The sequence below is a fragment of the Merops nubicus genome, unplaced genomic scaffold (genome assembly GCF_000691845.1).
Source record: "Merops nubicus isolate BGI_N331 unplaced genomic scaffold, ASM69184v1 scaffold15438, whole genome shotgun sequence".
Taxonomy (NCBI): Eukaryota; Metazoa; Chordata; class Aves; order Coraciiformes; family Meropidae; genus Merops; species Merops nubicus.
In genome coordinates, this window is record NW_008627851.1 from 32,623 (window position 1) to 47,682 (window position 15,060).

Here is a 15,060-nt window from a genome sequence, read left to right on the forward strand (position 1 = left end):
TATTGTAACTTCAGAAAAGTTATTTGTGGCCTTGACCTTCCAGAAGAACTCTCCCTATTTCTGCCCTGTCCCATGGCTCCTTCAGGGATCATGTGAGATCTGATCTTCAAGAGCACACAACTTTCTTTTTGCCCTCAGTGTAAAAGCACAGACTTGCCCTTTGCTACCTCCCCCTTTAGTAGAATGAGGCTGGTGACTGCTCTAAGAGAAAAAGATCCCAGAATTAACATCACACTGAGTTCTGTGGGGCAGTGCTTCATGCCTTTCGGTCTGTTTATTGTATAGGCAGATGTTTTCCACAGTCCTGATAATTAGAATTCTACTTTAGAAAAAGAGAAAAAAAGCCCAGAATAAATCATATTCTAAAGCCACTGCTCACTGTACACATTCAAGATTCTAAAGCCACTGCTCATTGTACATATTCAAGCTACTCAGTTCACACTGTATTTGTGGATGCACAGTACTTCTCCAGGAATGAATGGATGAAGTTATGCTCCAACTATCAAAGTAAGGCCACACCTCTCATATCTATATTCTGTGTAACAGAGCTCTCCACCAAGTCCCAGGGTATCCCACCTTTCTTGAGAAGAGCAGTTATTCTCTTTTCAGCCCAAAATCCAACCTCTTTTCAATCCAACCTCTTCCAGCACTCCACCTTGCTGCTCTCTCTCCACACCCTGACAAGCCACCTGGCATGTGTGTGATGCGTGTCTGTTCTGGTTAATCAGGGTGTGCAGGCTTCATGTCCAGTTTCTGCCCAGACTGTCCAGCTCAGGAGTGCAGCACTGCTAGACATCTGGCTGGCTCAAGCTCACAGACCTGAGCACTCCACCCAGCTCTCAGTTACAGCTGTGATTTTGTCTATCCTACTCTAGTTGCACAATCTCTAGGAAACACCAAATCAGTGGGCTGCTTTAGTAATTTAGGAGATATTGTTGATGTCAGTGTCTTAATTTCAAAACCCAGTGTCCTCTGCCTGCAATTTTAAAACTTTATGTGTGTACTGTGTGGAACCAAGGTTTATATGGGACACTATGATAGTTCCTATTGAGGTCTTTCCTATGATATGTTACAGTGTCCCAGAATTATTATATAAATCTCAGGGAGACAGAAACAGAGATCAGGAAATATAGAAATACGTAAACAGAGATCAGGAAATATAGAAATAAGTATTACTAATTAAAATAACATCTATTCACAGATTTGAGTTCTAAAAATACATTCTATGAGGTTACTCCACATTTGTATGTGCTCATTTTGGAACATAGAGGCTACCATCAGGCAGCCGACAACTTAAAACACAAAACAAGTCACTAACAAACTAAGGTCCAAATTCTTGTTCTGGAGTGCAGCCAAAGTAAGCTGGCTGGACACTGTAGAGTTTGTCAGCATCCACTGTGCACAGAAGATGTTTAAGACTTCCTTGCTGGAGTACTGCATGGTTATTTCTGGTGGCACTCACCCTGTGGCTGTTGTCATCTTTGGACAATGACAAGAACAATTTTTACCAGTAGCACCACTTAGTCTTGGACCAGATGAACATAACTTGAAACTCTTTTTCATGTGGAGAGCAGAAATTATGAAGAAAACATTGTGGTCTTGCACAACAGCACTGTTTCTGTTACACTGAATTCTGGGCATTTTTCATATAGTCCCACTTGATACAGGATTTGTGGGTGAGTTATATTAATAACTGCTGATAATTTAAATGGGCCACAAGTCAGTTACAATTTCATGTCTGTGTTGACAATTACACCTAAAACTTAATTTCAGTATATTTTGAGAAGGTAGATAGGCATTTGATTATATAGCAGACAAGATTCTTTCATGAAATAATGATGCCTTTTTTCAGCTGAACAGTGAGAACATACATTTGTTACTATGTTTTAGTAATGAAGTATGTAGCACCAAACATAATCTGTTTCTTAGGGTTTGAAATATATACAGCAAATGACAACTAAAGAGATGTGAACTTTAAAGAATAGAAAGCTAGAGTAGGAATTATTCTTGCATTTAACTACTGAAATTAAATGAATGAGAAGATATACAGTGTCATCACTAAACTCACCTGATATCCTTCCACAGACTTGTCAGAAACATGGTGCCAAGAAACAGACATTTCAGAAGACGACAAAACTTTTACGCTCACTTCTGTGGGTATTTCAGTTGGAGCTGGAAGATGAAACACATGTTAAACATCCAATCTCATCCAGCCAGTATTATACTTGCTTACAGGGGTGGCTCTTACTTTCAGGGAGCCAAGTGTGTTAGTCTCTAATCTGGCTTTCTGGCTTTACTTGGATAAACTTTAAATTCAGTGATGATCCGTATGGGAAATGGTTCTATAAAAACAAAACAATGATCCTATTACTTGGCTCACACTATGTATTGCTACGGTTCAACAGATTTCATGCTGAAATTCGTAAATTAGAGACAGCTTTGATGAGTAGAATCAAGCATTCAGTGATCCTCTAATAAATCGGACAGCAGCTCACAGATCATATATATCCGATTTTTGAAACCAGTTACACAGAAATATTCACGTGTATGTCACAGCTGTGATGATACAAAGTTTTTATGGCTAGACATTAGAAGTAGAGCTGGCCAGTGGCAATATAAACTTGAGCATAGGTGAGAAATAATCCAAGAGCACCGTTCTATCAGGCATACATCACACAGTCCATTTTGTTTGTCTTCTTTGTTCTGGACAACAGCTCACGCAAAACATAGAACATTATAATGCAACACACTTTTATTCAGGGCTTAGAATATTAAGTCCTAGTTTCATTATAAGAAGCTGTTAATTTCACTGCTGCTTGTATTTTAAGTGAGGTAAGGAATTTAAAAAGGCATAAACTTAGCAACGTATCTATAAAAGATACAGTTTTCCAAGCTAAGAACAGTTCTCTGTCACAAATCTTTTGGAAGAGTTTTGGTGAGGCATTGGAATGGGCTGCCCAGGGAGGTGCTGGAGCCACCATCCCTGGAGGTGTTAAAAAAACCCATGTAGATGTGGCACTCCAGGACATGATTTAATGGTCATGGTAGTGCTGGGCTGACGGCTGGACTTGATGATCTTAGAGGCCTTTTCCAACCTTAATGATTCTATGATTCTATACAAGTTGCAACAGACAGGCACAGCAGCCCAAGCTGAGGAAAGCTTTCATATACTTAATCTTCCAACTGGGCATCCAGTCAACTATGCATGAAAACAGCCACTGTCAAGAAAAAAATCAGTTACATCTCTCATGAAAAGTATCCCAGGTAACAAAATAATCTTATATGCAAAGTTACCTTTTGTAATTGTCTTTCAATGACTGTTAATAATGCAAATGTATAATTAAAATATTATACATTATTGCAAAATTGTTTTTACAATGACAGGAATTTAGATAAGCAAGAGGCCTGTGCACTCATTTACTAGCACTCATTAGTCACTACTAGCAATGGCAGGTATGACTAGCAGTTATCAGACATGGAACCTGGCTTAAAACACATGGGAACACAGAAATTCTCCAGTCACTAAAGGGAATAAAGATGTCCACAGCTGTAACTAGACACACATAGAAACATTACAAAATACAAAACCTCAGTGGAAATGGTGTCATTATATTTATGTATGTATATTTATACATAACCTGTATGGAATGTTGCATGACCATATTGTTTTAAACCTCAGTAATGCCTTTGAGAAGTTGTGTTCTCTGATAGTAGTACTATCACTTGCTGATTCAGAAGTACAGGTGGAAGAGATGTGATCATCTAATCCATTCCCAAGTCACTGTCAGACTTTTCTCTATTGTTCCAATTACAGAATTTTCCAAAATGTTTCATACTGAAAAGTTCCAACTGCCAAGGATTTGGATGATACAATACTCTGAACAGCATTTCATCTGCTTATGCTTGTTTATGAGCTCCAAGTAACTTATATCCCTATTTGGCATTTTATGTTCTAAAACTATTTTGCAGTCTTTCCTGAGCCAGAAAGATGACATCACCTGCTCTTCTCCAGCTTTCTACTTCACTAATTCTACCAATAAAAGAAGAGATCCCATGGGCCTCACAATGCATTCTCTTCACTGAGAACATAGTGGTCATCCCAGAATTACTTCTAAGCGTAACTACACAAAGTTAAGGCTGGGAGCCAGTAGGCATGAGAGGAGGTATGGAAGTGCCTTTGTGCAAGTCCTGATGCCAGCAGAAAACTCAGCAGAATGCTCTTTGCTAATAGGCATTCCACCTATTAGCAAAATTCCTTCTAACCCGCCCTGCAGTTTCTGGATTTGATATAGTCAGTATCCTTACAGGAGCTGAGAGTACTATGGGTAAGGTTTGGAGCTTTGTGAATCTGACTGCTTTGGTGACTCGAGCTTGAAGTCAAAGAAAAGAAGTAGGTTCATGGAACTTCTATTCCTTTTGCTGTCTATATCTGGCAGCACTGAACCACAAATCTTTCTATCAAGTGTCTGGACTTTGATAAAGTCTATGTTAGAACATCAGCATTCACTGAAGTGACTTCCTATCTGGAAGCTGTCACTACTGCATATTTGGTTTCCCTGTCTTTTGGAGCTATTAGGCTCTGCCATGCCTCTGCACTTAGGTACACAAACACACTGCCATGCTGACGTGGTTAGTATAATCCTAACATAAACACGTGGGGGCTTATCAGTCAGCTGTCAATAATGTCTCTGAGAAAGGATGGATACTCAAGTGCTACTTGGCAGATACATCTTTTATTACACCATAGCTATTTAGCAACTCATTTACACAACTACAAACACAACCATCCGGTTGCTGCAGCAGCTGTTGAAGATGACATCCTAAGGTACACTTTTCTGAGAAAAAAGGATTAGTATTAAACTTTTCAGATAGCTAAAAGTTGCTAGCTTGAATCCTGAATTATTGCAAGAAACAAGAGGACTACTTTATCTTTTCTCTGTGTGTGGGCGATTTGTGTGCAAAGTTCCCACTGCTGCTAATGGGAATCATGAACATAAATCTCCCTTAAAATACACAGAGGAGAGAACAGAGTCGGAAGTGTGAGACTGTGGCCTTGTTATCACATCCCTCCTCTTGGCTCTTTGGTCTGGATCTGTTGATTTTGTGAAGGAGATTCTGCTCTACAGAAAGAAAAATATGAGCAATTCTTCAGGTTGCTGGCAAAAATTAATAAACCACATTTTTTTTAAAACAGTCTTGAGTGATTACATTGCAATTAGGATGTTGTATACATTTCTTCTGATTTAAGATAAACTTTCTAGTACTTTCTTTCTCTCACTAAGTTTGGAACTGTCATTTAAAATTCAATCCTAAAGATCACAGCATGTGAAATAATTCCACTGAGACTTAAGAAAAAGATTTTAGTGACACGCCAAAGAGGTTTTCAATAAATTATTCACTTGATAGCTCTAACATCCAAAACAGAATAAAGAATGTGGCAGGGATAATTTATATTAGACTCTAAACATGCTGGAAATATAACTAGATACAACTGAACTATCATTCCTTCCTAATTTGGTGCTAAATTCTGACAATGATCAGCTAGAATAATAGGCTTTACTGTAGTCTGTTGAGAAGAAAAAAAATGACTTATATGTCAAATACATGTATGAAGATCATAGAGACATTGCTGGGCAATGATGTAAATGTTCTAGGTGACCAATATGAAGATCAGAATTTCCTTCTTTAAATTCTTAAATCTGTGAACAAGCTATGTGAAGAATCTTGAATGCTTCTGTGTATTGTGCATTGATGGCAAGCAGAACCAAGTGCTCTGCATTATCCATAAAGCAGAGTCTGATGTTGTTTATTCAGAAGAAATGCAAGTGTTTTGTCTTTGCAATACACACCCCCCTTGCTGAAGGTGCACATTCCTGTACAAATCAGTGTCAAAGACCAGGCTGTCTCTACCGATGTTGGCAGTGCTGATGTGGACCCTCAGCGTAAAACTCACCTGGAACCTTTACTCACCATCTTGTGCTGAATAAATGACAGCAGTGAGACTGAATGGTCCATCCCCTTTGTTGTTAAAAGCTTTCACTTTCACTTGATACTGGGTGGAAGGTGGCATTGACTCATCCTTGTGGACATACCGGCCAATTTCAGGATTAGTAACTGTAACTCTTCTCCATTCTTTTTCACCAAATGGCTTGAAAGCAACTATATAACCAAAGTTATTGCCATAGTGGTATTCTCTTGACAAAGGCTAAAGGGTAAAAAGATAAAATATTATTTTTTTGCAGCCAACTAAACAAATGGATATCTAATGAAAAATAAATAATACAGAAAGCATCAATAGATGTATTATAGAAACACTGAACTAAAGTTCCATTTTCTCCTGGTTTGCTTCTGCTCCCTTTAAAAATACACCGTGTTCCTTTAAAATACACCACCCTCATTATGCAGATCTGCAGTAGTAGCATGTCTGTTACTGAAACATTTTAAGATCTTGTTCCTCATCCAAACTCAGTACAAGACACATCATGTTATCTCCTACAGAAAGAAATCAAGAATAATTCTGTACCAAAACTGTTGTCAGCTGTAGCTAGCAGAAAAGGCTATCCTAAGGAGTGATAGTGGATATGTAACACAGACAGACTGTGCAAGTATACGGGTCCAGGGGCATGGGGGGAGATGGATATTCCTGCGAAACAGAGAGAAGGGAAAATTTATGTGGCTGGCCCAAATGATATTGATTTACCTAAAGGTGGTCACCTAGGCAACTGGCACAGCTGATGAAGAGAGACAGACACGTTTAAAGCATGATTATTCCTACCAGCTAATGTACTTTCATGTACCTAAGTTTATATTTATAGGCACTCTTGTAATTCAAAAAGTAGATTTCATGGACTAGGTCAGCTTTGATAGCTCATCCTCCTAATCTATCATGTATGTAGCTGCTTAAAATAAAACTGAGTCATATCTCACATACCAAAGTAAGCAGCCTGGATGTGGCCCTAGTCTCAGAATGATCTTCAGCCAGAGCAAACTTTAGAAAGCCACGACTGGCATTTAAAAAATATATGCTAGAAAGTCTTAAATAAAATGTTGAAAGCAGTTTGTCCTCCAATGGCTGCACATAATAAGTAGGTATAAGTAGATGAATAGTTTGTAGTATTCACTGAAAAATATGAGAAACAAAATGGAAGAGGGAAAGAAAAATGGGAAAAAATGAGGAAGAATGGGCATGCCACTCCTAGCTCTCTTTCTCAGTTCTTTCAAAACAAGACTCAGAAGAGCTTTGATTGCATCTCTGGCTGTCTCATTCAACCTGGGCTTATGAATCATAGCAAAAGCTGAAAGAAGGTTGGCAGCAACATCTGAACCTGCCATACATTTTGTTATTCTCTCCTTAATTAAGGACTATTTTGAGTAGCATATGCAAATCTCAGCACATTTGGGGGAATCAATATACACCTTTATTTTAGCCTTACAGTTAGATATGTTGTTGTCTGTCAGACAGGCTCCATAAATCTAACGTCTCTATTCAAAACCACTTGCTAGACATAGTAGTGGAATACTATTGGGAAGTAAATATTTGAAGTCATGCCTAATTTGTCTGACTAAATGAACTGCTCATTACAGAACAGATGTAAAAAGCATGATATTAGGTAAGAGAAATAATTGGAACATAAATCTGCTTGGGTGTATAGGAAAGACTGAAATGATCTTATACTTCAGATCTTGCATTAGTCACTATTCTCACGGCTATAACTTTCTTTTTTTTTTAATTTGGTCACAGTCAAGTTTTCACTGTATTGAAAATGCCACGAGAAAGAGTCTTTACATGTAATGCCAAGAAGCAGCTCTGCAGTTTGTTAAAGTTTTTATGCAACAGCACTTGTGAAGAAATAATAATCTAGGACTTGCGCAACTGTCCATTGCATGTCTTGTTAGACTGTTGCTCTTCAAAAGTAAATAAAGATCAGAATCAAATCAATTAGGATACATCTACTTCCTAAGCTATTGTTAGTGAGACTAAGAAATAACCTTTCCAAAGTATTTTAATAGAAGCATAGGTCTTCCTTGTTCAGAAACTTAGAAATTTTTTCTTTGGGTAAATTCATTGCTAAAATATTTCAGAAGACTGAATAAATATTTTGAACTGAATTAAAACAAAAAACCAAACAAACCCAAAATAAATCAGGAAAACCTAAATGTGTTAGCCCAAACATATGGCTGACTACTTCTGTGTCTTGAGAACTCTTCCAAAGGAGTATGATCAACCTTAAGTACGAACCGAAGGAAATATGCATATGGATTAACATTGGGACATTCATAAGGAGGACCACTATATAACAATGACAAAGTTGCTGTTGGAATTATGTCATCTTTATATCACTTCCCTCAACAAAAAGGCACTCTTCACAGAGGTAAATAAGCTGCTAAAATAAAGCATCTGAAAAAAACTATTCCCCAAAGACACAAATGGCATAATGTGCCCCATGTGCCCTGTAGCCATGTGAAGGTGAACAGAGAGGTCATTAGCAAGATATACCTGGTAATTTTTTCAGGCGTAACATTTAATTGCCTTTCTTTGCCAGAGGTAATGCTTCTCTAGCTCTGTTTTCTTTCTGGATGTCAATAGGCTCTGACAGGAAACGGAGAGGCTTTCCGCCCCCCCCCTCTGCCTTTATTTCTCCTCCCTAGCTTTGCCTAATATCCTTCAGAAGACTTCAGTTCTCTCTTCCATGCAACTCTTGCCTACAGAACTTCACTTCTAAGTTCTTATCCTCTCTTGTTTTGGGTTTTGCTTTATTCCTACCTACTTGTCTCTTTTTCCCTTCTACCCTATTTTCAGAAGTGTCCTTTTCCCCACAGTATACGTAAATTTTAAAAGCCATTGCTTCAATACCAGAATGAAGACAGCATGTATACATGTAGCTATTTATATGAGACGTTTTAAAGACAAAATATCTTGGACTGAATATCTACAGGACACATGAGAGATGAATTTTTCAAAAGACTTTGTTTACTGAAAAGCTTTTTTGATAATGCTAATTTTTGGAACTTGTCATTCCATTATTTTTTTGTGGTTGACGTTTTATCTCTGTCCCTTTTCCCTTTTTAATTTTTCTTAACACATAATCATTAAAGAAAAAAGAACATCTTGGAGAAAAAGAACAACATCAGTATGTGGATATCAATGAATGGCTAAATTGTAGTATGAGGCAACATTGTTTTGTATTACCAATCACATTAGCAGGAAATAAAATTTATAAAATGTAAATACAGAAAAATTTCCTTAAACTTCCAGTTAATAAATATGACTGCCTAGTTTATAGAATGGTGATGTATTCTTTTTTGTTTTTAATAAAGCTTGTAAATCTGTGCACAGCACATTGAAGTCATTATTAAGACATTATACTTTTAGCTGGAGCAATCAAATCTGCACACTATTCAGATCGTAACTTAAAAAAAGGCTCAAAGAAAGATACAATATGCAGAATTTTCTCAAATGCATTTACATCAATGCATTATCATAGTCAGTATGTGTTTCAATTTATTTGAAACACATTCAGAGACTGTTTTAGATAATATTTTAGAAATGCCCAGTACATAAACACCTAAAATATTGTATTCCTCATTCCTTATATATTTTTATATGAGAAGTCTGAAAACCTATATATACTGTGTACAAACCCTGCTCTCACAGGAACCAGTGGCAAATCATCCGTGGGTTTCAGGAGGAGCAAGATCAGAAACAAGGAAGCATAGGTTTTGTGCCATCTCAGTGTAACACCTACCATCCACGTTATTGTCAGCTCTCGATTGCTTCCCCCGCCTCCTCCAACATCAGAAGGAGCCACATTAGGAGCTAGAAAAATAGAAGAGACAAAAATGACCATAAATTATGCAGTCAGTAAAAATGTCACTATTTTCTTTTTTACCAGTATGGCCAACGAGCACACGTGGCACACAGTAATTAAAATAATGATAGCTGTGAGAGTCTGTGGTCTTGCCAAGACTAACGTATAGCTACTGCTGCAGGAAACGTGCCAGTTCTAACCATAGCTGCCAATCATTCCTCTTTTAAACTATTCCCTACAAATATTTAATTGAATATTCAGAAATTGAAAACTCATAGGTCTTAAATGAAGTACTATGTGTATTGTTTTTGCTTCCTCAGATGTGGGTATGCCAAGGGCTCAAGCACCCAGGACTTGCACATCTATTCACCTGAACAGACTGTGGTTAGTTCCATCTGTGTCAACATCTTTACCCATACTGCGTGATGTTCAAACCCATGGATGTATCTTTGAAGCACTGCCATCCTAATCCTATTCTAGATTGGTGGCACACGTCTTCCTGAGTGGCATGTTCAGAGTGGGTAGATGTTCAGAAGCAAAACTAGCATAGCACTTAATAATTTACTAATTACATTTTATGCTGATATTCTGTATAATTAGTTAAAATGTGTTGATCTATTTATCATTAGTGCACAGCTGAGTGGTAAAGCAGGACTCCACTGCAAATCAGTCCTCTATCACATTTCTGGAAGACTCTCTGCACAGAGTATGTTGATTCTATTGCTATCCCCTATGCTGATTGTATATTTTATAAATTCTTATATGATTAGGCATTTTCTCCACTAATCAGTGAATGTCACAAGATAGTAAGTTCCTAAGCACTCTCCCACTATCAATTAAGATGTTTACTGAGGTCTTCTCTGAGAGTCAGCTGAGAAGAAACACAAAGCAGAGAAGAATTAAATTTTTTGGAAAGAAGAAAAAATGTAACAATAAATTTGAAATGGAAATTGACATTTAGTGCATGGCTTGCATTATTTATTTGTGACCTTATAGAAAAATAAGTCAGTGGAGAATGAGACTAAATATACATGTCATGACAATTCAAGAGGAAGCTTGAAATCATTACTTGATCTTTTTATTACTGAAATACAAAGTAGTCATGCTATCTGTTATAGCATATAACTTTAGTGCTAAGTTAGAAGTAGGGGTTTGCTAGAATGCTTAAATAGTCAAAGAAAACATGCAGGCTGTCAGAGAAGAGAAAAAGATTGTCTAATGTCTTACAAATCACCCTTTTCAAGCTTCATTCTCTCAACCACTAAACCCACGTTTCTCTTTCCATTGAGACCAGGTTACTAATCCAGACAGTGATACTTAGACAATTACTCTAATGCATTTAGAAGCTAAAATACAAAAAAGCAGACTTTCATCCACTGAATTTCAAGAAATCACTGTGAAATGTGTTACTGATGAAGCAAGCACATTTCATTAAAAAGCAAAATCACAGCACACATTCTTAGCATGATAATAATAGCTACTGAAATTACAGTTATCTTCAAGAAGAGAGATTTTGTAACTGAAAAAGATGCTGATAACATTTAACAGACATCCTCTGTCACCCATACAGTAGAACAAAGGCACAGCACTGTTTGTTGCTGTTTAACACAGAACAAATGTTAAAAATAATTACAGTGTGTGGATCTGGGTTGTTGTTTATGCACTAAAATAATTACCTTCTTCAGATTTACATGAAACTGCACACGCAGTACTAGCTCTGTAGTACTTTGGAAGTTGACAGTGCAACCTAAATCCTGCTGTTGCTGCTCACAATAAATTCAGGCCCCTGGTAGAAAACGCACTTGGGCACAGCAGTTCATCTGCAAACTGACTGATTTATACCCTGTTTTGGCATGGCAAGAAGTGCTGACTGATGCCTAGGAAAACTACATCAACATTTTGCTTTGTTTCACCAAAAATGTCTCACAGTCTGCCAAAGATGACAACGGTGCTGTGCATGGGGAATCACACAACAGACTATCTCTTGCAAAAGCAATGCACCCTGCTACAGAACTGGAGGGTGTGCTACTGGAGGGTGTTTTGGGAGGCTACAACAAACGTCATGAACATGGCACACTGAAAACTGCAGGACTTTACCACTATTCCACCTGTAAGCATTGTTTCCCCTCCTTTTCTGTCTCTTTTCTGACTTTTTCAAAATGTCTGTTCTGCATCAGGCACTCCAAGAAGCTTGCATAGATTTCTAATTTAGATTCTTAAGCCTTCAAATACAGCTGTTGAGTCATAAAATGTATGATGCTAATAGCCAATTTTATAGGCAGTAATTTCCTTTTACTCTACTATTAAAGTTTTGTGGCTTTTCCCTCCCTGTCCAGATTAATTTAACCGATCTGTTTTTCCTTTCTCCCTAAGAAACAATATTTTTAATGGACCATATGGGTCTTTTTTAATAAATGTTCTGAAATCTGCAATGCAAATACTTTTTAATTTGAAAATACTACCTAATCAAAACAATGGCCTAGCAGGTGTGCTTCAAAGAAATACTTTTTGCACTTTGGTCTTTCATTTTTAGTTTCAAATCTCAAGCTACAGGACAACAATTGTAAAGATATCTAGGTTGCACATGGGTGCTAATATGTGTTAAGGAGGATATACTGGTATTCAGGCTTTGTTGGATACAGACTTATTGCAGTGATACATTACCTCCTACAGCATGAGTGTTATCTCCTTTGTACAGTCAAACTAGAAGGCATTATCTTTATTAATAACATCTAATTCCTTATCTTGGAGAATTCATTTTAAAAAGGATGTGTCTGAGCCTAAAGGATCTCCTTAAATATGCTCTGAGCTTTTAACACCGAACAATTAGACTGATAAGGGCATATGTTGTGTTGGATAATGTCACATCTTTGACACAGAATAAGAAGACACAAGGCCAAACCTTCAATCACAGAAACAGGGCATTAGCCAGCATAACACGCGCCGTGTCATGCATTCAGAATACAAACCAGAACGGCAAATGGACATTTTCATTGCTAAACACATGCATGTTTTTCCCTGAGTCCTCTTAGCCTGGTCCCAGACAGATACATGCATTCATACACACTCAAAATACAGCGGGGGACCTCTGAATGATCTGGTACAACCCCGTTTCAACAGTGGAGGCAAATTTGCCATTTATATCACCATGTTTCTTTCCTGTCAGATGGTATCACATCTCAACAGTCTGGTATTTGCTCACTAAAATCTACAGTAGTGTGTGGCTGAAGAAAATACGCTCTATGCTTGCATCTTATAAAGTGCTTTTTACAAATAGAAAAACAAAATTTAAAAAATTATTAATAAAAATGTGACAATTGGGAAACACATTGAAAAACTGCAAGTTCTATGTTTACGTACGAGCGCCTTCAGTTCTAACTCTCTGTGAGGGCATACTCGGTTCTCCTGTCCCCAGAGTGTTTGTTGCTATTATTCGGAACTCATATTCCATCCATGGAATTAAATCAATCACTGTAGCAGATTCCATATTCCCTTCAATATCTGATGGTTCTGGAAAGAAAAAAAGAAACTGCTTTAGAAAACAGCATTTTTACAATGAGTTCAGTCATCAACGCAGTTGATTTTGGCAAAACTACCACTACTCTGCAACCACGTAGAGCCAGCTGAAGGAAACTTCATGTTGTACATTAGGAATACCACGTTTTAGTAGGAGTACTCGTGGCAGTGACTTGTAATTTGGAAACTGTGACACCATCTTGGATAAAACCTTACAGACTTCTATGTTTTAACTGGGTGTGAACTAGAAAAAGAAGCACATGTAGTTATGAGGTATTTTTACTAATTACATATTGTAGTTTTGGAATTTCATTTTACCTAACAACAAATGCAATGAGAAGTCTGGAATGCATTAACAGTGAAATAAAAAATCATTGATATAGACAAGGGCTAGACGTGCAAATGTAGGGTTTGATCAATCAACAGAGAGTGGTTTAAAAAATGTGGTCATATTTTCATGCATCTTATTAGTAGTGAGCACATTACTACTTGCTGCTAGTTCTGATCCAACAAGGGTAAGTGTTCCTGTAATTCTTGTAAAGATACTTATTACTGTCAAAAGGATGAGCTTTTTTATTGTAAAGAAAATGTGTAACTCATGACTGTCCCACAGTTCATAGACAAGAGGGGTTTTCTATAGCCGTTTCCAGTTACAGAAAGACAAGATTTTAATTTATTGCATGGGCCAAGACTCATTTCTCAAATAAGAGTATTATGTTCAGAGGGAGATGAGAAATGAGATATTCTGCACAGGAAAGGCAGCTGCTTTGGAATTAAAATATGAATGAAATGGCTGCAAAAAAAACTAGACACAGCAGTGTAAGCACTGGATGGTGACACAACTTTCCTCTACCTAAACATCATTCAATTTTTCAGTCTAAATTGAGGCTCTGAAAGAGAAAGAAAAACACTTGCCATTTTCTTTCCACTTGGCCACCACCCTCCCCTCATCTTTACTCAAAATATTTTCCTGTCCAGTCAGCAGAGCCATTGCAAACCTCCTGTGGCATCCAAGCCATGGCATAAATTTCATATTCCTCTTCCTCGGCTACTTTCAATCCCTTCTTTAATCTTACCATGCCACAGATTCCCAGAATAAATATGAATACTCAACACAATATGATCCCCTTAACTGGAAAGAGCAGTATAAATGTAAACAACTTATTATATAACCCATTCATACATACTTCCAGTAGAGGTAGAATAGACTTCTTTCATAAAACACACTGGTTATTATGCAACTTGAGATGAATGATTTGTTTTGGGAATGATGGTAGCAGCAACAATAACAACAATATTTCCAAAGTGCAATGCCAAAGTGTATTTTTTTTGTTCCACACATTGCAAATTAGCAGCATTAAATGATAGCCTAAACACTGATGAGAGATCAATTTGGACTATTCATCACGCTTCTTTCACATGAATGTGAACACTGAGCCAAACTGGGAGGAGTCCAGAAATTAAGTAAAAGCTTGCAGTGGTGCCAATGATTGTTACTATGGTGACTTTATCTATTTTTTGAGGGAATAATTTATTAATCAAAATTACTCAGCGTGGCTCAAACAAAAAAGCAATGACTTTGAAAATACTGGAATACTTAATGTCAACTTCTCAGAAATTAGTAATTTCTGTCTTTCCTGCTAGTTCCTTAAAAAAGGAATTCCAAAATGTAGATTTCTCCCTGTCCCAGTCAAAATATGAAACTGGCTCAATATCATAGAATCATAGAATCATA

At 37.3% G+C, this 15,060-nt stretch overlaps 1 protein-coding gene across 1 annotated transcript in view; it reads right to left on the bottom strand.

The window, feature by feature from the left end:
• The window catches only part of LOC103778874 (contactin-1-like), a 39,611-nt gene extending 26,295 nt beyond the window's left edge, over nt 1-13,316 (bottom strand). The window contains 4 exon segments of the mRNA XM_008946490.1: nt 2,069-2,172; nt 5,971-6,205; nt 9,747-9,817; nt 13,170-13,316. Coding sequence (XP_008944738.1) covers nt 2,069-2,172; nt 5,971-6,205; nt 9,747-9,817; nt 13,170-13,296 — 537 coding nt within the window. The 5' untranslated portion in view covers nt 13,297-13,316.
• Nucleotides 13,317-15,060: the final 1,744 nt, after the last annotated feature.